The sequence below is a fragment of the Sminthopsis crassicaudata genome, chromosome 3 (assembly GCF_048593235.1).
Source record: "Sminthopsis crassicaudata isolate SCR6 chromosome 3, ASM4859323v1, whole genome shotgun sequence".
Lineage (NCBI taxonomy): Eukaryota > Metazoa > Chordata > Mammalia > Dasyuromorphia > Dasyuridae > Sminthopsis > Sminthopsis crassicaudata.
In genome coordinates, this window is record NC_133619.1 from 87,063,608 (window position 1) to 87,086,709 (window position 23,102).

The 23,102-nt window shown below is 35.9% G+C and overlaps 1 protein-coding gene across 2 annotated transcripts in view; it reads left to right on the plus strand.

Moving 5' to 3' along the window:
* EPSTI1 (epithelial stromal interaction 1) overlaps positions 1-21,589 on the plus strand; it is a 100,095-nt gene extending 78,506 nt beyond the window's left edge. The window contains exons 10-12 of one of the 2 annotated variants that reach the window (XM_074299173.1): positions 11,346-11,418; positions 15,132-15,231; positions 21,337-21,589. In XM_074299173.1, the coding sequence (XP_074155274.1) occupies positions 11,346-11,418; positions 15,132-15,231; positions 21,337-21,345 (182 nt within the window). In that variant the 3' untranslated portion in view covers positions 21,346-21,589. Of the gene's footprint in view, positions 1-11,344; positions 11,419-15,131; positions 15,232-21,336 lie in introns of those variants that run through there. The other variant, XR_012487762.1, reaches the window with a different exon arrangement.
* The last annotated feature ends 1,513 nt before the right edge of the window (positions 21,590-23,102 follow it).

Sequence of the window (23,102 nt, forward strand, 5' to 3'; positions counted from 1 at the left end):
TTCATCTAAGAATTGTCTGTTCATATCCTTTGACCATTTATCAATTGGAGAATGGCTTGATTTCTTATAAATTAGAGTCAATTCTCTGTATATTTTGGAGATGAGGCCTTTATCAGAACCTTTACCTGTAAAAATGTTTTCCCAATTTGTTACTTCCCTTCTAATCTTGTTTGCATTAGTTTTGTTTGTGCAGAAACTTTTTAGTTTGATGTAATCAAATTTTTCTATTTTGTGATCAATAATGATCTCTAGTTCTCCTTTAGACACAAATTCCTTTCTCCTCCAGAAGTCTGAGAGGTAAATTATTCTATGTTCCTCTAATTTATTTATGATTTCGTTCTTTATGCCTAAATCTTGGACCCATTTTGATCTAATCTTAGTATGTGGTGTTAAGTGTGGGTCCATGCCTAGTTTCTGCCATACTAATTTCCAGTTTTCCCAGCAGTTTTTGTCAAATAATGAATTCTTATCCCCGAAGTTGGGATCTTTGGGTTTATCAAACACTAGATTGCTATTTTTATTCACTATCTTGCCCTGTGAACCTAACCTATGCCACTGATCAACTAGTCTATTTCTTAGCCAATACCAAATGGTTTTGGTGACTGTTGCTTTATAATATAGTTCTAGATCAGGTACATCTAGGCCTCCTTCATTTGATTTTTTTTTTCCATTAATTCCCTTGAAAGTCTCGATCTTTTGTTCTTCCATATGAATTTTGTTGTTATTTTTTCTAGGTCATTAAAATAGTTTCTTGGGAGTCTGATTGGTATAGTGGTAAATAAATAGATTAGTTTAGGGAGTATTGTCAACTTGATTATATTCACTCAGCCTATCCAAGAGCACTGAATGTCTTTCCAATTATTTAAATATGACTTTATTTTTGTGGCAAGTGTTTTGTAATTTTGCTCATATAATTCCTGACTCTCCTTTGGTAGATATATTCCCAAATATTTTATACTATCGACCGTTATTTTGAATGGAATTTCTCTTTGTATCTCTTGCTGTTGGATTGTGTTGGTAATGTATAAAAATGCTGAGGATTTATGTGGAATTATTTTGTATCCTGCAACTTTGCTAAAGTTCTGAATTATTTCCAATAGCTTTTTAGCAGTATCTCATTTGATCTTCATAATAATCATGTGAGAAGATTAAAACTGATCCTGCATTATTTATTTATTGATGCTGTTTACTGCTTTTGTCCTGTAATTTTTTTGTCATAGCTTCTGAACTTGGTTCGGAGATTCAGCAGGCCTGCAATGGGTTAAGTTTTAAAAATCCAATTCTTTCTTGCCTTAAGAAATTTAACTGACCTTGGGGAATGTGTGTGAACAGTCAAGCCTAATATCTTTGCTCCACCAAGCTATCCTTCAAGGATGTCTGCTTTGCTGTCCAAAAGTCCTGGATGCTTTCTTGAAAGTGGACTCAAACAATAAGTGTTTCTTAGTCTCATGGGAGAAGAAGGGGGGGGGGTTCTTTGCCAGCCACCATAACCAAACTTTCAACCAATCATGTTATTCTCTTTGCCTCAACTTTGTGTTCAGTCATATTGTCCTTAATTCTATGATGTCATCTTAACCTGTTCTTTGTTCTATACTCTCCAAAATCTATGTAATAGGAACTTTCTTTTTTCTGGGGGTCTTTGACATAAATGGAGACAATCCATTAACAATTTGTTGGCAGGCAGCGACCCTGTTAATAAATGTTATCCTGGAGATTTGCCTTTTTGTCAATTTTTACTTGAGACACTTGGGGAGGTACCATTCCTATCCCCATTTTACAGATGAGAAAACTCTAACAAATGCATGTTCAAGGGACTTGTTCAGGGTCACACAGTTAGTAAGTGTCTGAGGCTGGATTTGAACTTGTATCTTTCTGACCTGGCACTCAATGCACTGAGCCACTCGGATGCCTTTTATGTGCTTTGACTTCCTTTAAATTACACTAGTTTTTTATTCTCCCAATACAAGAATTTCCACCCCTTCTTTTATGCTTTTATTAATTTGGTTAAAATGGATAAAGCATTCTTTCATCAGTAAATAATATATTTTGTATTACATATTTGTTGTTTCATTGGTTGCTAGGCTCAAATAATCATCTAGTAACATGTTTATTCAGATGACCTTGTCTTTACTTTAGCTACATTGATAATTAAAGAGAAGATATATTCTGTTGTTGTGATTGCCTTCAATTTCCCTGAAGCTCTTGTAGCATAGCAGTCAATCTTCATAGCATTGGGTATGGGATTTTTCCTTTTCTTTTTATAAAACTAGTAGAAAGAGTTTTAGAATTGATGTTGTTTATTTGCTTCAGTCCTGTGACTCTTTATCACCCCATTTGGAGTTTTCTTGACAAAGACACTGAAGTAGTGTGACATTTCCTTCTCCAGCTCATTTTACAGATGAGGAAACTGAGGCAAATAAGATTAAGTAATTATTAAGTTACAGCAAAGAAGTGTCTAAGGCTATTTTTGAACTTGGGAAGACTCATCTTCCTGACTCCTGGCCCATCACTCTATCCACTGAGCCAATTAAAAAAAATGAAGGCAATTTAGCATTAGTTTAACTCCCATGATTTGACTTAGTTTTTTTTTTAAATATTTTTTTTAATATTGACATCCAGCAAAAAGGGTAGTATTGTGCAGATTCTCCAACTCATTAGTTGTTAGACTTCTAGCCTGTAAATGTCATGGGGTTAGGGAGTGTGCCTTATTGATCCCCTTCATTTCCCTGTCTGCTTTTTCCAGATCCTATCCCAGAGCCATTCCACAGTACCTTTTCATAGAAAAATCTTAATAACTGAGTGTGTGAAAGGTCATTCTTTAGACATGACACATAGGACTTATTATGCCCATCACGCTATTGCCAGTCACATCAAAACACTTAACAATAGCTTATTCTTATAAAAACTGGAACACTTTATATAATCCTTCTTTAATTTGACATGGATAATGTCTTTGGAAAGTAGAACACTGTCTAAGTGGTGTTCAGACAGGATGCAAAACAAAGATATTTACAGAGAAAAATGATTTCTGTAAAGATAAAATGAAAGTTTGCTTTTCATACTGAAAACCTAATAATATAAACTTGGTAGAGATGATGCCAGGATAAAAGGAATAAGTTTTTATTTTTTATGAAAAATAAATATTGTTTATTCAAGTCTATTACTTCTTATAATGGGAAGGACAAAATTACTAAAGATATTACAGAATTAGGTAAAAAAAAACCTGTATACAAGTGCTAAAAGTATTTTTGGTGCTTTGTCTTTTAAATTTTGATTTTAATTTTTCTGGGTCTCAATTTCCTCATCTATAAAGTGAGAAAAATAACCCTTGCACTAACATCCTTATATCGAGGACATTTGAGATAATGTATGAAAAATAGTTTTAAAAACCCAAGTGCTATAGAAATGTTTAATTATTACCAATTAACTGACAAAAGTAAATTCCCTGAGTGTTTTTATGGCCTTTTCTTAAGTTATTTATTATCTCTTAAAATGGTTTTTGAGTCAGAACATTTTCTCTTTTCCTTGGTAACCAAGAGCTACTCTGGCCATCAGAGCATGGGAGTTAACAGTGGGGATTCATAATCTGAGGAATTTCTCTGAAGTAATATTTAAGCACCCTCCCATGAAGAAATCTTCTCTAGATAGCTTACTATTTTAAAAAATCGTTTTAATCCTAATTTAATGACATCCTAGGAAATGGACTTGTGATTTCATTACTGTAGAGAACTCTTGATGAGGGGACTATCCCAATACAAGTCAGTGTTTCCTATAACTGTACAGTTTTAGGGACTTGTGCTGAGATTCTAGGTAAATGTATCAAACATGAGATCCATTATTGGCATGAGGCCACAAAACTCTCAAGTAGGCCTAGATTAAAATATAATTGGGAAATATTGAAGAGAATAAATAAAAATACAACAAAACAGAAAATCTTTTAAAATCTATTTAAATTTTAAATTTAATTACTTTAATTTTATTTGAAATTTAGTCAATATTATGTGGCTTGCAGGGATTCTCATATACGATGAATAGTTCCTATTTCTATTTGACTTTGAAAACACTGGCCTAAAGATTTAGTGTCTTGTCTTTACTCACCCAGACAACATGCATCAGAGACAAAATTTAAATCTAAGTTTTCCTGGCTTTCAGGGGAGCTCTATTTTGTGTCGTTTTCTCTTTGCAAATAAATATACCCTACAAAAACCAATTATTTCCTTATTTCCAAACTTGTTCTTTGTAAAATGGCTGTCTTCATTAAATCAATCAAGCTAAGTTACATATCAACCGTGTACCTTAGGGACTGAAACATAATTTTTAAATGCTGCAAGCCAATGTTTTTCCATTAAGAGTATTTAAAACTTTGCCCTTGTGTCTTCAAATGTTCCTGCCTGGAGAATGCATTACCCTTCTTGTTGCTTTGTCTTCCCTTTGTACTCTGACTTGTCAAAAAAAAAAAAAAAAAGCAGAGATAAAGACCCTCTGATGCTCAGAGGATAGCTCTGGAATGAACTCTTCAATCCCTTCAGATTGGAGTTTCTTTGTCCTGCTGTAGCCCAGGGAGCAGAGAGGTCATTTCCCTGAACTGAACCATATACTTTTGGAGAGCAACAGCAAGGCAGATTACAGATGGTAACTTTTAGGATTGTGTGACCATACCCATTGCAAGGACTATGGCCACTCATACTACTATATTAACCTATAACTTTGTCCCAGCATTGCTGAGAACTCTAGACTGTTCCCAAAGTCATACAAAGACACCAAACTGGGGAAATCCATCATGTGTATACTAGGACTGCCACTTGTGAGTTGGAAGGGTAGTCAAAGTGAGATTTTATGAAAAGTAAAATGTCAAAGTTGTAGGTTTTGGATCACCACTTCAAGGGGGTGATGGTGAAGTGTTGGGTTTTTTTATGGTAGCTTTCTCTCTATCTTACTGGTGTGCCAGAATACTATTTTTATGCAGACAACATAAATAAATGATGCACTATATAGAGTGATGGTATTTACCCAAATCCTTTTGTAGAAATTCCTCTTTTGGAAATATCTTCAGAGACATTTCATCTGCTTTTATTACAAGAAAATCAGGCTTCTTAGATTTATAGTCACATCTCGTTTTTATATGCCAAACAGTATTACTTAGCCTAATCATGCAATATTCTTCCTCTTCACCTGTAGCTCTTGGAATCCCCACATCCTTTCATCTAAGGCTCGGCTCAAGTGGCAGCTCCTAATCAAAGTGTTTCCTGGTGCTGAGAAATTGTTGGTGGATCTCCAGTTCTCAATTCTTTTTTGTGTTTATTGGCTATAGATAGAAACTCATTTGCCAGTATAGTGGCCACAGCCATAGTCTCTACTGCTGGGGAGGATGAGGCTGATGGATTACGCTGGTCCAGGAGTTCTGAGCTGCAGTGGGGCTGAAACCAAGCAGGTATCAGTACTGCTTGGAGCTTGCAAGATTGGAGGGCCACCAGGCATTGAATTGGCTCAGATAGGAAAATTGCTACAGGTTAAATTTTCTGTGTTAATCAGATTTGGGCACGTCAGGGGCTGCTGCACTTCTAGTCGGGAAGAGATAGGGAGAAACAGTCTCAAAAAAGACATAAGGTTCTTGGGGGCTGAAACTATTTTATTTTTATTTTTTTTTTGTCTTTGATCCTCAGTACATATGGCTAGTATATAGCAAGGACTTGATAAATGGTTGTTGAATTAAATTGAATTATTTAATAAACTTGTGTCTGAATAACTATCGACTATTTCAGGAATCAAATCTCTCCTCAAATGTTTATCACTGAGGATAATAAAAAGATTTTACTGGAAGCTCTGAAAGGTATTCCCAAAGAAGAGCTTCTAATGTATTTTTAGCAATGGAAGGATCAATGGGAATGAACAAATAGTACAATTTAGGTAATTTCTTGGAAGAAGCTAAATCATTTGAACATATAATATTCTGAGCTATTTGTGTAAAAGAAATCATTTGTGGATGCCTTGTGTCTTTGATCGTGCTTAGAATACCGTTGCTCTCATGTTGACATCTTACCCATCACTACAGTCCCAAATCAAATGCCATTTCTTTTGGTTAAACTTCATCTTGATCTCACCAATTTAAAATTATCCCTCTATAGACTTTATGAACCATTTTGTCATGGTTGTTTTGAGATTTACATGGTAGTCTGATTACTATCTGTGAGAGATAGGGTGGTGTGTCATGCAAAAATACTGAATTTTGGAGATCTGGGTTCCAATAGGAGTTTTGATTATGACTCTCTATGGGCAAATTATTTAATCTCCCTGCTTCAATTTCTGTATCTGTAAGATGGCAATAATACTTGGCTAGCTGAGGACTGAGGCTAAGCTAACCACAGGGGCTAACAACCTTTATCAATTCTAGCTTTTGTCTGTCCTTTTTATTTGCCCTAAATTCATTGTTTTAGAGTTACCTGCTTGTCAATAGGAGAACTAGACTTAGTGCTGCAATTTTATCTGTTTTTCAGTTTCCTGAGAGAAATTCTATTTTGGGCTATAGACTAAGGGATCCTCCTTTGAAAATGAGAAGGAAGTAAAAGATTAGCATACAAATATGAATTAGGTAGGCAAGAAGCAGTTTTTATTCCCAAAAAGAAAAGGAAAAACTAAATGATAAAGAATCATGGGGTGACTAATCAGTTGAGGACTTTGTATGTAGACATGTTGGGGCATTTGCAATAGAACTGCCTATTGATTATTTTACAATATACCTATACTGAATAAGTCCCTATAAGTGCCAAATGGACTCTTCCTTCTGGTGGTTTTTCTTTCTGTGAGTAACTCTCTTTTTTTTTTTTTTTTTTTTTTTTACCACTTTGCTTCTTCTCCTGCTTTGCTGTTGCTGTTTCAACAGCCAATAGCCAGCTGCTTGAGTGACATCAATGACCTTTCAAGATATAACAAGGTCTTGTACCCTGAAGGGAAGGAGATAAAAAGATGAGATGGCTCTATCCCATACATACATCTATCACAGGCAAACTATGAGCTCAAAGCTGGGGCGACTAGAGGGAGAAAAGATATTTTTTGCAACAATTCTAGTGTTCTTAAACTTCTAGACCATCAGAAAGAAGAAGCCGGGGGTCAGAAACTGTCCCTTCAGTATATTCAAGCCTAGATAAGCTGCAGATTAAAGATGGACATGGCTAAATGACTGAACAGAAGCAGTCAGAATATATCTAAAGTTGGAGAGGACCCCTTCCATTGGGCATCCCCAATGTGCTATACTCAAATTATCCACTTCAGTCTTATTGTGATAAAAGGCTTTGTGAATCTTAGACATTTCTAAATGTGCATTACAATTTTTAAAAAATAAATTATGCCTTTTCCTTTGTGGAAGGTGAGCTTGGTATGGATAAAGAGTATGTCTTTTTTACCTTGGTATTTCCACCACCCACCCATTACTTAATAAAACATTCTTGGACATAGTTGAGCATAAATGAATATTTGAATGGAATTTAATATGAACTGAAAATTACATTCCCCTCTGCCAATTTATAACTCTCTGGTCCTTCTCTGAGTGTTATGAGTTAAATAAGTTTATCCAAGATTCAGAAATATGTCCATAGAAACAATAAACTTTATTTATTTATTTTTTTTCTTTGCTGAGGCAATTGGGGTTAAGTGACTTGCCCAGGGTCACAGATAGGAAGTGTTAAGTGTCTGGGGCTAGATTTGAACTCAGGTCCTCCTGACTTCAGGACTGGTGCTCTATCCATTGCACCATCTAGCTGCCCAATAATTTATTTAATTTATTTATTTAAAAAATATTTTAATAGTTTTTATTTACCAGATATATGCATGGGTAATTTTACAACATTGACAATTGCCAAACCTTTTGTTCTAATTTTTCCCCTCCTTCCCCCCCGAGATGTCAGGTTGACCAATACATGTTAAATATGTTAAGAGTACAAATTAAATACAATATATGTATACATGACCAAACAGTTGTTTTGCTGAACAAAAAGAATCGGACTTTGAAATAGTGTACAATTAGCCTGTGAAGGAAATAAAAAATGCAGGCGGACAAAAATAGAGGGATTGGGAATTCCATGTAGTGGTTCATAGTCATCTTCCAGAGTTCTTTCTCTGGGTGTAGCTGGTTCAGTTCATTACTGCTCTTTTGGAACTGATTTGGTTCATCTATTGTTAGAGAGGGCCACGTCCTCTATGAATTGATCATCATATAGTATTGTTGTTGAAATATACAACAATCTCCTGGTCCTGCTCATTTCACTCAGCATCAGTTCCTGTAAGTCTCTCCAGGCCTTTCTGTATTCATCCTGCTGGTCATTTCTTACAGAACAATAATGGCTGCCCAATAATTTAAAGTTTTAACAGTCAGAAAATTTTGCTGGTGCTTGAGAGAGAATATCTCACAGGAACCAAGGACATCTATGTCTGCCATCCTTCCCTGCTCAGAGGGCATTTACCTCCCTCATCACCTTAAAGCTTTTTGAACAAAGGACCCCATTATACATCTGGCCAAATCAGTATTGCATGTCTGTGTGTGTTAGGGGTGTGAGTCCAGTAGGTGCAGCTCTTCAGGCGGCCGGTGATGCTGCCGCCTGAAACAGCCATCAGTGCAGCAGGACAGATTAATTTGTTGTGGGCATGCTCTTGGGTACCACAGGGAAACCAGGCTTTTCCTGGTAAACACGCTTTTCTGGTTATCGAATAATCATCTAGAGAGCATCCGTGCACAAAGCCTTGCTTGCTGCCCCCTCTGCCCTATGGAGTTCTGCATTGAGATGCCTCATTAGTTCCTCTTCTCCATCCTCTCTCTGCACTTTATCTCTGCTCTCTTGTCTCCATAATAGGATGAATGTGCATGGTTCCTCCCTTCTTCCCTCCCTTCCCCTCTTGGTTCTCATATGATGCTTTATGCTAAAAAAAGTGCTATTCTTTCAGGTTTATGCTTCATGAATGTAGTAGAAGAAGTGCTGAATTTATACAGTTCAAATCTTTCCTCTACTATTGCCTTTTTATGTGACCTTGGGAAAGACAGTTTTCTCATATGTAAAATGGAGCTGGACTACTTAGCCTCTGAAATCTCTTCCAGCTCCAAATCAGTGATTTGCTGAAAACAGGCTACATTTACTGTCTTTTCTGAGTTCCTAGCTAGAACTCTGGGACATGTTAGTTTTTTGTTATACTATTATCATCAACATCAGTTTTATAGTTTTAGGGGGAAGGGTTTGGTTTTGGAGTCCCTTATTGGAAGGGTCCAATGCCAGCAGTCTCTTAGCTTAAGTTCAATATGGGGACAAAACCAAGCCCTTGCAAGTTATCAAACAGTTAACAAAAGGAGGTTTACTTTGTTCTAAAACAAGGATGTGCAACCATGAATGATGGCATCCCGAGACATAGCTCCCCAGTTCTCCACATAGAATGCCTTTGGTTATCAGGATAGGAGATTGTAAGTGGCTTTTATGGTCTTCAGGAATCTATCAAGTTAGAAGAGTTTGTGTGCAAATAAAGCAATACAACAGAGGGAAATTTTACTGCCTATTTTAGCATGGTATAACATGCTCAATTAAAAAAGTATTTAGTTTTGAGAATGCATCAGCTTTCCCTGGATGTGCTCAAGACTTGCTGACACAAGAGAAACTGTGGTTGATGGTCCTACTGCAGCATTTTTGCTCCTTACCTAGGTTTTTCTGCTGTAAAATGAAATGCCAAAAGGTCACCCTTAAGCTTAGATGGCACCATTTAGGATACAAGCTACCAGATTGTGAATGAGAATCAGAAGACCTGGATCTTAGTCCTGTAAAAGAAATTCATGATTCAAATGGCAAATGGATCATAGCTTTCTTGTGTTTGTGAAAGTACTTTGAAAACTATTAAACTTCATATAAATATACAATGCTATTTCTCCTGGGGCTCTGTCATTCCTAGTTCTAGGTAATTGATTAATGCATTGATCACTTGGGGTTTTGTTGGTATAGAGATGGAACACACAGAGTAGGAATAATAGGAATAAATAATATATCAATAATAGGAATATACAAATAACATAATGGGAAGAAAGGATTTTAATTTTTTGACTTATTTGATTGTCTTTTTGAACAATGGATTTTAAATCCACTGGAATGTATGCACACATATATGCCACATGAATCAAAGATCTTGTCAATTTGGAAGTTCCCTCAAATGATTCAAACTTCATCTATATCTGCCTGTTCCATGTAAGTCTTGGCCATGTCCTATTTGTTAGAATGCCATGGGATCACCCACCCACCATGCTGGAACTGTTCTCATTATTCATGACATTGAGAGTTTACTAGTGGATTTCTCCTTCTCTTCCTCTCCTAGAACTTTTGGAAGAAATATATATCTTTCATCAAATAAGTCCTATGTGCCTTTGGATTATAAGGTCAGGTTTATCATTTGACTCTAGCATTCTTTCTAAAAAAGAAGTTACCTCACTCCACCACTGACTTAGCCTTTAACTTTGTCCAAATCATTTTGGATTCTCCCCTCTTGTGAAATGGGGATAATGCTCAATATCTTCTCACAAAATTGCTGTGAGAATTAATAAGATTTTAGAACTAGTTCTAGAGTGGAATAAGGTAAGTGAAATACTTCTCTTAGAAGTTAAATGCACACCTATGTAAGATAAATTACCACTTCCAAGAAGTCAACCAGCCTGCCTGGAGCAAGTAATTTAGTTCTAGTCAAGTTTTCCCATATTTGCAACAAATTACCTCTCCAGGGAGCCTAGAGGTCTGTCTGAAAGAGGTATCATACCTGAAATAGGTGAGTCTTTATTTTCAAAGACGAATATATTTTATTCACCTTGGTTCACTATGAAATCTGGCCTAACATTTGCAAGCTGGTATGAGTTCATCAGGAAAAGGTGAAAGAAAAATGCAAAGTGAAGTGATTTGGGGTCACACCTGGAGAGGTTAATTAGACTTCTGCAAGCCTGATGATAGATGCCCCTTACACTTGTTTCTCATTTCAGAGAATGAATGTAGTTTATACTGCAGATGTTTCTTTCTCTGTTGATGTCACCTCGTGCTGGAGTGTCTAGACGCTTTGTGCTTTATTGAACAGTACTCATTAGCTTTGTATCTCACATTTTGGAAGTCACAGAGTGGTGCTATTTTTGACTGAACCATAATTATTTTGGCTTCTGCTTTATTATGTAAGAAATTAATTTCTCACAAAAACTGAAGTTAAGTAAAAGTTTCTGAAATGAAATATTGTACCAGTTAAGGTTAAATATGTAATTAATTTGGTTGTCTCCTGAACAACTATGTTAATTAAAAACCATTTGTTTGTTCTCTCCCCCCTCCCCAAACTTTATTGTTCTCAGGGTGAATTACTAGAACTTAAAAGACAGTGGCAAGAAGAGGAAAGAACAAAAGCTCACCAACGTGAACAGAGGAGGTATAATTGGCTAATAAAATAGCCCTTCTTGCTGAAATTAACTGACTATAAAGTTTGCTTAATGCTTTAGGGAAATATCACAATAGGATGAACACATTTGGGGATTTTGTCTTCACTTTTTATATTCTATATTATTGATTTTTGCACATTGGGGGTCATATTGTCTGCAGAGCTTTTGTGATGTGGGCCATAGTTAATAGGTAGCCTGAGCTGACCCGTATGTGTGTGTGTGTCCAGGTAATATTTCCCTAGAACGCCTTATCTCACAGGACATAGACTTTCTCTTCATGAGGTCTTTTGGGAAATAATAGTTCCCACTGTGTTACATTCTCCTTCAGTTTAATTTATTAAACCCCAGAACAGGGGGCTTTCAAATTTCAATGATAAATAAAACCCACTCAATCCTACTTTGACAAAGATGGAGTAAAAATTACTTAAGTGGGTATCTTAAATCCCAACAAGTCATTTATTTTTATTTTTATTTTTTTTGAGGTAGGCAGACCATAAGCTTTTAGAGCCAGTGTAGTGTATTGTAGTAGAGAGAGAGGTGATGTTGGAGTTAAAATTGCCTTGGTTCCATTTTTGCTTAAGCTATAAACTGGTTGAGTGACCTGGGCAAGAATTTAATTTTTCATTGCCTTGGGCAAGAAATTATTTATGTTTTAAAACTGTAATTTGAAGGGCAGGTAGATGAAGTCTACGTGGTAGATGAAGTGGGTCATCCCTGGTAGATGAAGTGGGTCATCCCTGGTAGATGAAGTGGGTCATCCCTGGTACATGAAGTTGACTCAAAGCAATGAATCTAAACAGTTGTCTAAAGCAATGAGATCACAGGTAAAAATTTTTCAAAATATAATTAAAAAAAAAAGAAATGTGCTTTATTTTAGATTTGTTAAACAGAACTTGGCTTGATTTAATTCTTGAACCATAACACCGATGCTCAGACAAGGGATCTCACTTGAAAGCTGACAGTATTATCTGGAAGAGGTCTGCTTAAACACGGGTCACTTTCTGGGTGGTTTTGGCACTTTTAGTTCATCAAAATCTACTTTATACCATGAAAGGAAGAATGTGGCTTTCATGATTGGAAATAGTAAATGTTTCCAGAAAGAGACTGGTGAATGGCAAGTCTGAGGACTCCTTATCTTATTAACCTTCTCATTGTCACTGAAGTTGAAAAAATGTTGGAGAAAGGGGAAGAATGAGGGGCTGATCTTATTTTACAAACAGAAATTTCAAGAGCTTCTAAATGACCTTTATGTAGTGCATATTGACTACTTTGTGAAGCAACACAATGTAAGGATTTGTTCACCAGACTTGAAGGCAGAGAAGTGGGTTAAAATCCTACCTCTGTGAGATTTTAAGAACTCTATAGGTTCTTAGTAACTGAGCAAATTGCTTACCTTTTCTCGGTCTCAATTTTGTCATCTATAAAATAAAACAATGTATTATTTCAGAGTTGTTCTGAAGATAGTGTGTGTAAAATGCTTTGTAAACCTTAAAAAGATTACATCAGTTGTGCTTTTCATTAAAAGTAGATTCTTATATTCTTTCTATGAGACTAAAGATTTCTCAAATATGAAAATTAATAATCAATAAAGGTTTATCGTCTAATGTAAGGATAAGTAAAATCTGCCATATTGGAACCAAGGTCCTACTGCATAAGACAGACCAATACAATGGACTGTCTCCTGCTTGTTCTTTTCCTTGAAGAAGGCCATGACATTTGGAAGAAGTCATGAGATGACATGCAAGTGAATTGGATTTAAGTGAGGGAGAACTGTGCAAAGTCACCATCCTCACTTTCTACTCCAGAGTGATCTCAATCCAGTGGCAAGATATAAATCAGGATGACTAGAGCCAAAAACCAAACATATCTAATCAGTTCAGTAAAATTTCTCTTAGCTATGTTTCATTTTCTTACAAAGGTACTTCCTAATGGAGAGAACCTATTATTGTATTTTTTACAAACCAGTTTCTGATAGTGTGTTGCTGCATTTCTCCTGGGTACTCTGAGGATTAATTGGATTGTGTCTGAGGGGCCTTTAAGCTCCTTAGAGAAAGTGGTCAAGTTTTTAGTAGACAGGCTCCATTTCTGTGGGCCAGATCTTCAAAGGGTCACTTTATTATTTTTTGTCAAAAAATGGGTCTTATCAGTAGTAGAAATGTACATCTGTGTGTTTTGGTAACCCAGGCACTGGTTCTTTTAATTCATTTTCTGTGCTGTTGACTACTCTGCCTATTGGGTCTGAGAGTGGATTTCTCGGCCCCCTTCATTCTTCTCTTTGCACTGGTTATAATTAAATCCTACATCCAAATTTAATCCATAAAGAAATCCTCTAGAATAACAAACCCAGCCATCGGTTTTCTAAACAGCTGATCCTGTCATTAAAGCATGTTTCATGCCACTGGGCCTCATTACTGGAGCTTAAGAAATTACCCCGTCTTCACTCCTTAATACAATAGTAAAAGCTGTCTGCAGTTTATCTGGGGAGAGCCCAAGGGAGGTTTTCTCCTGGGCTATAATTTTATTAAAGTCGAAAAGGACAGTTGCTGTCTCCCTGTTAAGTCTCACATGGAAGAAACCTTAGACCTGAATTCCAGGATAGAGACCTCCAGGGGCTTCTACAAAACCTTTTAGATAGAATTCCATAATGAGCTCATCTGACACCTGAGCCTGACACTCTGTGACACTATGATTCAGAGGGAGTGGAATACAAGTTCCAGAGAGAAAAGACTGAACAAGGATTAGGAACTCAAGTGAGACCAATTAGGAACCAAGGTGAAATGTATTAAATTTCTGAATCTTCAAAAGTACCCCAAAGTTATTTTTTTTCATTTAACTATATGTTAAAAATTAGGAAACCAATGTGAACTATGACTATGCTTATATATTTTTTAATACTATTAAAATAAATCTTTTTCTGGTTTGTTATTTAAGTGAGCCTGAGTTCCCTTCTCTTTCCTTTTGACAAGCTTAACTTTCTGAGGAAGATATTGAAATTTTATTATTTTTAATTTTGTACTTTTTTCAATGAACAAAAAATCTGTTTTCTCTTTCTCCTACTCTCTTCTCTCTCCTAATGGAAGAGAAAAAAAAAAAAAAAAGAAAAATGAAATCCTTACAACAAAAAGTATAAGTCAACCAAAGCAAATTCTTGCTTTAGCAATATTCAAAATATATTTATTTCTGCACCTTGAGACTATTACCTCTCTGTCAAGAAGAACATGCTCCATCATCAGCTCTCTGGAATCATGCATTTGTTCTGTTGAATTCACTTTCCACTGTCTTTCTAACTTTGGTCTGTACCAAAGCCAAAGATGGCCACATCTGTTGTCTCCTATCCTGGGTCAGCGCCTGAGCTTTCCAGTTGGTAAGGCGATGTCCCCTGAGGGATGGGATATAGCGATCTCTGCAGTATTATTGCTGTGCTGGAGTTGGGGGGGAGGGATGCCATAAGCTGGCTAGAGTATAAAACTCAGCATTTATGCCCTGGTGCTCCGAGCTAAGGCTGGCACCAGTTCCAGTGTAGGGGTCTGTTATCAGCATGTCAGGATGGTTTATGTGGAAAAAAGGTTGCCACAGATTTCTCCCAAGCTATAGGGGAAAAAAGCAATCTGTATGGTTGGTTCACAGAGCACATTAGGTTCTCAAAAATCTCCCAAGCCTGCAGCAAGCTTTCCACTAACTTGCATTTTTCATTGTTTTTAAGGGTAAATAATGCTTTTCTGGATCGGATACAAAGCAGAAGTCAACCCAGTGGCCTCCACCAATTTGGAAGTTTTGGAAATATGAATTGTGATAGAGATTGGGTGAGTTTCTTCCCCCCCTCCCCATACCTCACCTCCCCAAATCAGAACTGAGTTAAATGAGAATTTGTTTTAAAAATGTAATTTTTTCCTTAGATATTACTCACTTGGCATTCTGTGATGGGCAGTCAGCCAGTGTGAAGTTTCTTTCCCCCCATATCTCACCTCCCCAAAAAATCATCTTTCAGAGTTGAGTTAAATGAGAATTTGTTAAAAAAAAATGTAGCCTTTTCCCTAGATATTACTCACTCGGCATTCTGTGATGGGCAGTCAGCCAGTATGAAGTGTGATTACTATAAATTTCACAATAGCTTCTGAGGGAAAAGAAGGGGATAAAAGGGCCTGATTTCAACACTGGCTTATCAAAATGAAAAATGACACCTGCCCTTCATTCTCAGCTTGATTGCCTCGAATATAGGATTCTTTTTTTGTTTTTCATCAACCAGTGTCCAGAACTAAAACAAAAATAAATGAACTTTTAAAAAGATGTTCTAGAAAACTTTCATCCACAAATAACTGGTCAAGCAGAACAATCCCAGGAACAATCTTTCAGGGAAAATGAATATTTCAGGGAATAGTTTTGTCCTTTGTTCCCCCAACAACAAACTGTTATTGAGAAGCTCCCTATCATATTCAACTTTAAATAAATAAATAAGTTTCTGAAAGAGCTCGGGCAAAAAAATTCTGGAGTCTTTGTCACTATGTTTCACATGTAGGTGACAGGAGGGGTGAAGGTTCTGAAGCCCCAGTCAGGCTAGAAATAGATATGAATCTGGTTAGTACCTTGTACATGAACCAAACATACTTGGATTGGCTCTGAAAATTTAAATGAGCCCTAAATTAACAAATGTATTTGCTTAGAGGATGATATTGAGAAAATAGAAATCTATAAAAAGGATAGGAGATTATAAAATTGTTGCAGAGTTAGATGAACTGGAAAATGGAGAGAAAATCAGACTTAAATGAATATTTGAAGGAAAGACTGTCATTATTTTAAGACAGCTTCATCTATTAGAGGTGAATCTCACCTTAGAGGAATTAGAATGAGGTTTATGGATTATGTTAAAAGCATGCTAATTTAGGGAAAATTCGGGCAAGCAAAATAAATTTCTCTGTTTAGCATGCTATTTGTTTGTTCTAGTACATTAAAACATAAGTATGTGGGGAGACTATCATGTTATAAATTCCTGTGGTATTTGGATTGGTCAAGAAAGAGAAGGCTGGTAGCAACTTCCTTAATTATATTTTCTATCTTTTCCCTAGGTTTGAGGGCATTTTTTTTTCTTCCTTATTTATTAGGTCATTGTGGTGGTTTTTTTTCCAAAATTAGAACAATTAACTCTTTTGTCTCATCCAGTTTTCATTTATGATTTCTTGAAATGTAGTTCTTAAACAGATTCAAATGGAGCTACTTGACTATGCCTTTAAACCCAAATCACTCCAGCTCTCACTGATTGGCCAATAATAGGTCCCAATCCAAGCCTCACTTGCTCATTGTTTAGATTTTAATGGCTTCCAATGAGTGTACATAGCAATTATTTCTATACTAGTTAGAAACCCTGAGGGGTCATCTCTTTCCAGATTGATTCTTTTATGTAGACAAACTAGGCTATCTTTTGCCTTTAATATTTAAGGAGCCTTTAACTACTTGGATGGGTGTTGCCTCAAACAAACTTGGACCTGGGAAAGACCTTACTTTTAAAAAGCCACGGTCTCCCACTGCTTTCAGGGCCATAGCTGATGACTTTTTCCCACAGCTCTGCCTTTTTAAAATCCAACTTACTTGCAAGTCAAGACAACACCCTCCTGATGTCTTAGGTCTTCTTTAAAAATAAACAACAATAGCTCCTAGTTTCTAGGAGGGAAATAGGGAATATTTAGAGTTGTTTGGGATTGCTTGGGGGGGAACAGGGAAGGTAATTCAAATGAATAAAATAAGACCAACGTCATGAATAACCATGAGTTTGAGGTCTTGATTTACCAGACTATTTTTGCCATGTTAGCCAACTGCCTTGCTTTCACCTATATTAAAATAGGACAAATGTCTATCTCATCAGGGGTAGCCTGTGAGGAATGAGTAAACCCGTCATTTGTAGGAACGTTACAATTTATTGATTGATTGATTTTCGGTTTAAAATATTTTTATTTTTAAATAGCTTTTCATTTTCACACATTTTTACACACAAAGATAGTTTTCAACATTCATCCTTGCAAAACCTTGTGTTCCAAATTTTTCTCCCTCCCTTCTCTCTATCCCTCACCTAGATAGCAAGTAATCTATTATATATTATGCATATGCAATTCTTCTATTCATATTTCCATATTTATCATGCTGCACAATAAAAATCAGACCATAAAGGAAAAAATGAGAAAGCAAACAACAACAAAAAGGTGAAAATACTATGCTATGATCCACATTCAGTCCCCATAGTCCCTTTCTGGATGCAGATGACTCTCTCCATCATAAGTCTATTGGAATTAACCTGAATCATCTCATTGTTGAAAAAAGCCAATTTCATCAGAATTGATCATCACATAATCTTCTTGTTGCCATGTACAATGTATTTCCACTCACTTTACTCAGCATCAGTTCATGTAAGTCTCCAAGCCTTTCTGAAATCATCCTGCTGATTATTTCTTCTAGAACTATAATATTCCATAACATTCATATATCATAACTTTATTCAGCCATTTACCTATTGATAGGCATCTACTCATTTTCCAGTTCCTTGCCACTATAAAAAGGCCATCTACAAACATTTTTGCATATGTGAGTTAAAAGGTGCAATTTAAATCTACTGAGACTATTTAAAAAAACAAAAAAAAGCTAACAGAGAAACAATAGTTATCACAGAAGATCTTCTGTCAAGGCTAGAGTCATTACTGGATCATAGAAGCAAATTACTTGGTGTATCATTAAAATGAAGGTTTTTGATTTTAGTTCAGTTTTGAGTATTTTTTTTGTCAATGCAGAATTGAAATTCAGGACTATTTTTTGTCTCTGTTTCCCTGGCACTTGGCACAGCAAAAGCATATAATAAGTACTTTATTAAATACCTGTTGATTTGTTAAAAAAAAAAAAAAAAAACCTGTATTTCCTTATCTATTGCATTAGTTAGGGTGTTTCAGAGAAGTCAGAAGGCAGTATGATGTAATGTTAAAAGAACTGAATTGGAATGAATCCAGGAGAACCTGGGGATTCATATCCTGTCTCAGTCAATGTATAATCTCAAATAAATCACTTAATTCTCTGGCCCTCATTTTCACTACCTATAAAATGAAAAAGTTGGGCTTAGTGACATTTAAGTTTTTTCCCAGCTTTAAATTGGTGTTCCTATGATTCTTTTGTAAGTTTCCCATTTGTCCAACTTGGTTCCCATTTTTCTTTTAGCACTTGGATAGCAAACTCCTCAAATGGAAAAAAAAAAAAAAGCAGCTAACTTAGTTTTTTTTTTTAATGCTATCTATCATAGTACTATTTTTAGGAGGAGTAATGAAGAGTAAATAAAAAGTGAGACTTTTTTTGTAGAGCATTTAGATCTATAACCCCAAGAATTCCAAATGAAGGTCACTCCTCCCTGTGGTGATGTCAGGAGAAAGATTGCTGTGATTTTCAATTCAATGTTGCTGAATAACAATAATTCAAAACCCAAAGCCAGCAGTTTTAAAAATACATTTTATTAGTTGTTTAACAGGGATCTTTTCCTGCCCTCAATCCTTATTTCCATGCCAATTAATTTATTTCATAATGCCTCATCTTCCTGGTATACTAATCTCCAGGTTAGTGGATTAAAAACAAAACAAAACTTTAAAAATAGCACAGAATCAAAAGCTAATTATTGAACTCTACTTTCCCCTATAACATGAGATATTTGAAAATTAGTATAATTAAATATGGAATTTCATTCAACATAAATTCACTGAGTGTGTTATATATAGGAAGCTATTCTAGGCATTGTAGTGGTAGAAAAAAGCTTTGTTGTCATTCAGTCATGTCTGATTGTGACCCCATTTGAGGTTTTCTAGGCAGAGATACTGGAGTGGAATTCCTACCAGTTCCTTCTGTAACTCATTTTACAGATGAGGTAACGGAGGCAAATGGAGTAAAGTCACACAGCTAATAAATGTCTGAGTCCAGATTTGAACTTGAGGAGAACCAGCACTCTGTGCACTATTGTGCTACCCAGCTGTCCTAGAAATAAGTAAAAATAGAATAAATATGAGTAACAGCTTAAGAAGCTTCCAGTCTATTTGAAGGAAATAGGCTACAGGCAGAAGCACTTTTGCCTTGGAATGCTTTCTTCCTATCCTTCCTCTCACCTCAGAATTCTCCCCATCCTCCAAACCTAGATGCATCCTTCCTCCAGGAAGCTCTCTTAGCTTTCTTCAACCAAAAGCAATTTCTCCTTAATTTTAATAATCATAGCTTTTAATACCCTTCTTAACACACCACAAGTTACATTGTTCTTGGTCTTTAAAATAAGAAATACTATGTAGCTTGAACCAGGAGATCTGAATTCATAGCCCTGCATCTTTGGGGAAAGCACTCCCCCTCTCTCTGTGGCTGTTTTCTCAACTGTATAGTGAGACCACTGGACTAAATGGCCAGGAGGGTCCCTTACAACTCTGGATCTAAGTGATGGTCCATCTATAAAAAGGCTGGTCTTGCAGTCAGGAAGAGGCAGATGGATTCAGTTCTTGCCTCTGACATAACAGTAATCAAAATCATGGTAATAATAATAATAGCTAATATTTATATAATGCTTGCTATGTGCCAGACACTGTACCAAGTACTTTACAATTATTAATTTCATTTCATCCTCACAATAGCCCTGGACAGTGGGGACTCCTTATAATCCCCATTGTGCAGAGGAGGAAACTGAGGCACATGAGTTCAGAATCAAATAGCTAGTAGGTATTTGCACTCTGGTCTTCTTGACACTAGTTAAATCAGCTGGGTGGGTGACAAAGCAAGTCATTTTCCCCATCCTTAACACTCTTAAGACTCTAAGATGAGAATAACATAGGAAGTAGAAAACCAAGTGTCAGAAAGATCTTAGTTAAATCTGACCTCAGATACTTCCTAGCTGTGTGATCCTGAACCAATTTCTTGCCTCAGTTTCTTCAACTGCAAAATGGGTATTATATACCACCTACTTTTCTGAATTGTTGTAAGGATCAAATGAGATAATATTTTTGAAGCCTTTAGCACATTCCTTGGTACACTGTATGTGCTTAAAGAATTCTCCCCCTCACTATAACTTGCCATCCAATTACCTGTGTATGGATATACAATTCTCTCCCACCAGAATTCCCTGCAAATTAAATGACAGGTCCAGACCCCTGACAAATACTATTTACATATTTGCCTTATTATCTCTATTATACTCGACTTATCAAGTCCAAGGTCTGTGTTCTTCATATTTGTAACCCCATACCTTACATGTAGTAGAAACAAAACAAACATTTCAGTTGGGCTCTCTACTTCCATTCCTATAGAGGGTGAGGGGAGAAATATAATGTTAAAAAATCATGTAAAGCCATCCCTCTATTTCTAGATCCCCTACCTCATCCTCACCTGGTATGATTTTCTTTTTTTTTTTTCTTTTTTGGTATGATTTTCAAAGAGGAAAAAAATAACTGTCCAATAAATCTCAGAATGCTTCCTTCTTATTCTTTGAACAAAACACCTAATTGTTATTACATAATATCTTCAAACAGTATTTTCATTTAAATTGTGCTGCTCTTTGCTGAAGTCCTCACTGTAACTGTGCAGTTGGACAACAATATTTGTTTGGGCATGCTGTTATTTATGAACCAGGTTTGACTATCTCTGAGAACACAGCATGCTAGGTGTCAGTCAACAAGCTATTAATATGTCTGCAGATAGACCATTGGGTGAATCAAGTGCAAGTAGACTAGAAAATTAAATCCTTTCACTGGTGCTTTGCATAATTAAAAAAATAATCATTTAAACCTGATGAATTAAAGGAGAAATTTCAAACCACTCCCTTTCTTTTGAGGGACTTCCTTCACTAGGGACCACAATGACTGTGACTTTGTTTTGCTGCTGGAGGTAATTTTCTTTCCTTTTCTTTTTTCTTTCAGGGTGTTTGAGACATTCTGCACTTTCATCCAGCCTTAGTCAACTGACCTTGAAAAAGCCCTGGGGATATATTTTTTTCCTACTGATGCAGTCTTGTTCAGCTCCATTGTGATTTTTTTTCCCTCTTCTTCTGCATCACCCCCACTTCAGTGAGCAATCTGCAATGACCAGTCTGTCCCTTGCATTATGTATGGGTATTTTCAGCAGTTGATTAGCGAGCTCATATTTAATCTTTAATGACAGTGAAATGTTTCATTATTTTTGTAATTTGTTTTGCCTCTTGTCAGAAGTATAATTATAGCAACCTTAGTGATCTAGAGAAATGGAAGAAAATATTTGCTTTGTTGCTGGTACTTAAAGCCACTAGGGGAATAGGGATTTTTTAATATTCATCCAAATTGAGGGTGAGTTTGTAGAAGTTCCTAGGACCATTTGACTTTCCTAGGACCATCATTCTTTCTTTTTAGCTAAAGAATTCATACAATAGAAAATTAAGCATATTAATATCCTTTTGTTGAAATTTACTAATAAAATTTTAACTATCTCAGAAAGTTTTTTTTTAAAAAAAATTGTTGATGCCTTTTCTTTATATCATCAGCCATGGAAGAAAAAAGTTAAGGATTTTATTTTTTTTTTTTTGTATTCTCTTATGAATATCGTGTAGATTAGATGTAACATTCATTGCTCTACTTCATCTCTTGACAATCTGTTTCCCCAAACCTTGGATATTAAATTCTCTTAGGAATCTGGGTTAAAGGGATTATATTTTCTAATACTGCATATCTCATGAGCCCCCATCAGAATCCATTTTCTAGAGATTGTCAGTTGAGGAACAATTTAGTCGGACAACCTGAAATAGATTTTAGAAAAAGGTACCTACTAACATAGTATACTTGGTATAAAATATTCCCCCAAATAAATGTTCTTTACACTCACTCTCATTGGGATATACAGAGCCCAGATGAAAATGGATTTAAGATTATAGATATATTTGGTAAAGAGACAGTACTTGGTTCTTGGTTACTGAAATCTTTTTTTTTTTTTTTTTTTTTTTAAACTCTTTGAGTACTCATGAAGTTCTTCCATAGGCATAATGTAACTTTTTATTGGGCTTCTTGTGAAACTATGAATCTACATCCAATCTTCCTTTTGTTCCCAATGCAGACATTGCCATCAGTTGATCTAGGAACTCCAGAAGGATACCAGTAGGAAACCTCAGACCTCCAAAGCTGGAAAATCCATTCTTGGACCAAAAAGGGGAAGAGGAATGGAGGAGAAAGAAATGGAAAGGGTCTACTCTTTCTTTCTTCTTCTCCTAAGTAACTCCTTAGGAAGTTTATACTCACATTATTCAAATCTTACAGGGATTTGAATTCTAGGATAATTCCAGTTCTTAATTAGCTTGAAATTTTAGAGATGAACCCAGGAGCTAATTGGCAATGACTCCTATCTCAACCCTAAATTTTCCCTGAAGCCATGTATAGGGAAGGGGAAAAGATTGGATTTCCCTAGATTTCCCCAAGCCTTGTTGAAAGCGATCACACTTTCTTACTGAGTTCAGAATCCTCAGAGAAGAGTTTTAGGACTCTGGGGAATTGAGGAACATAGGGACCCATCTAAAGAGAAACTTGAAAGCTTAAGAAAAATTCAGGTTAGTATGAATCAAGGTGCCTGACAGGCAAACAGAAACTTAAAACATAGACACAACAAGCACTTTTAAATCTCTAAAAATGGTCAGATCTCTTCCTTCATAATTCAGCTGACAAAA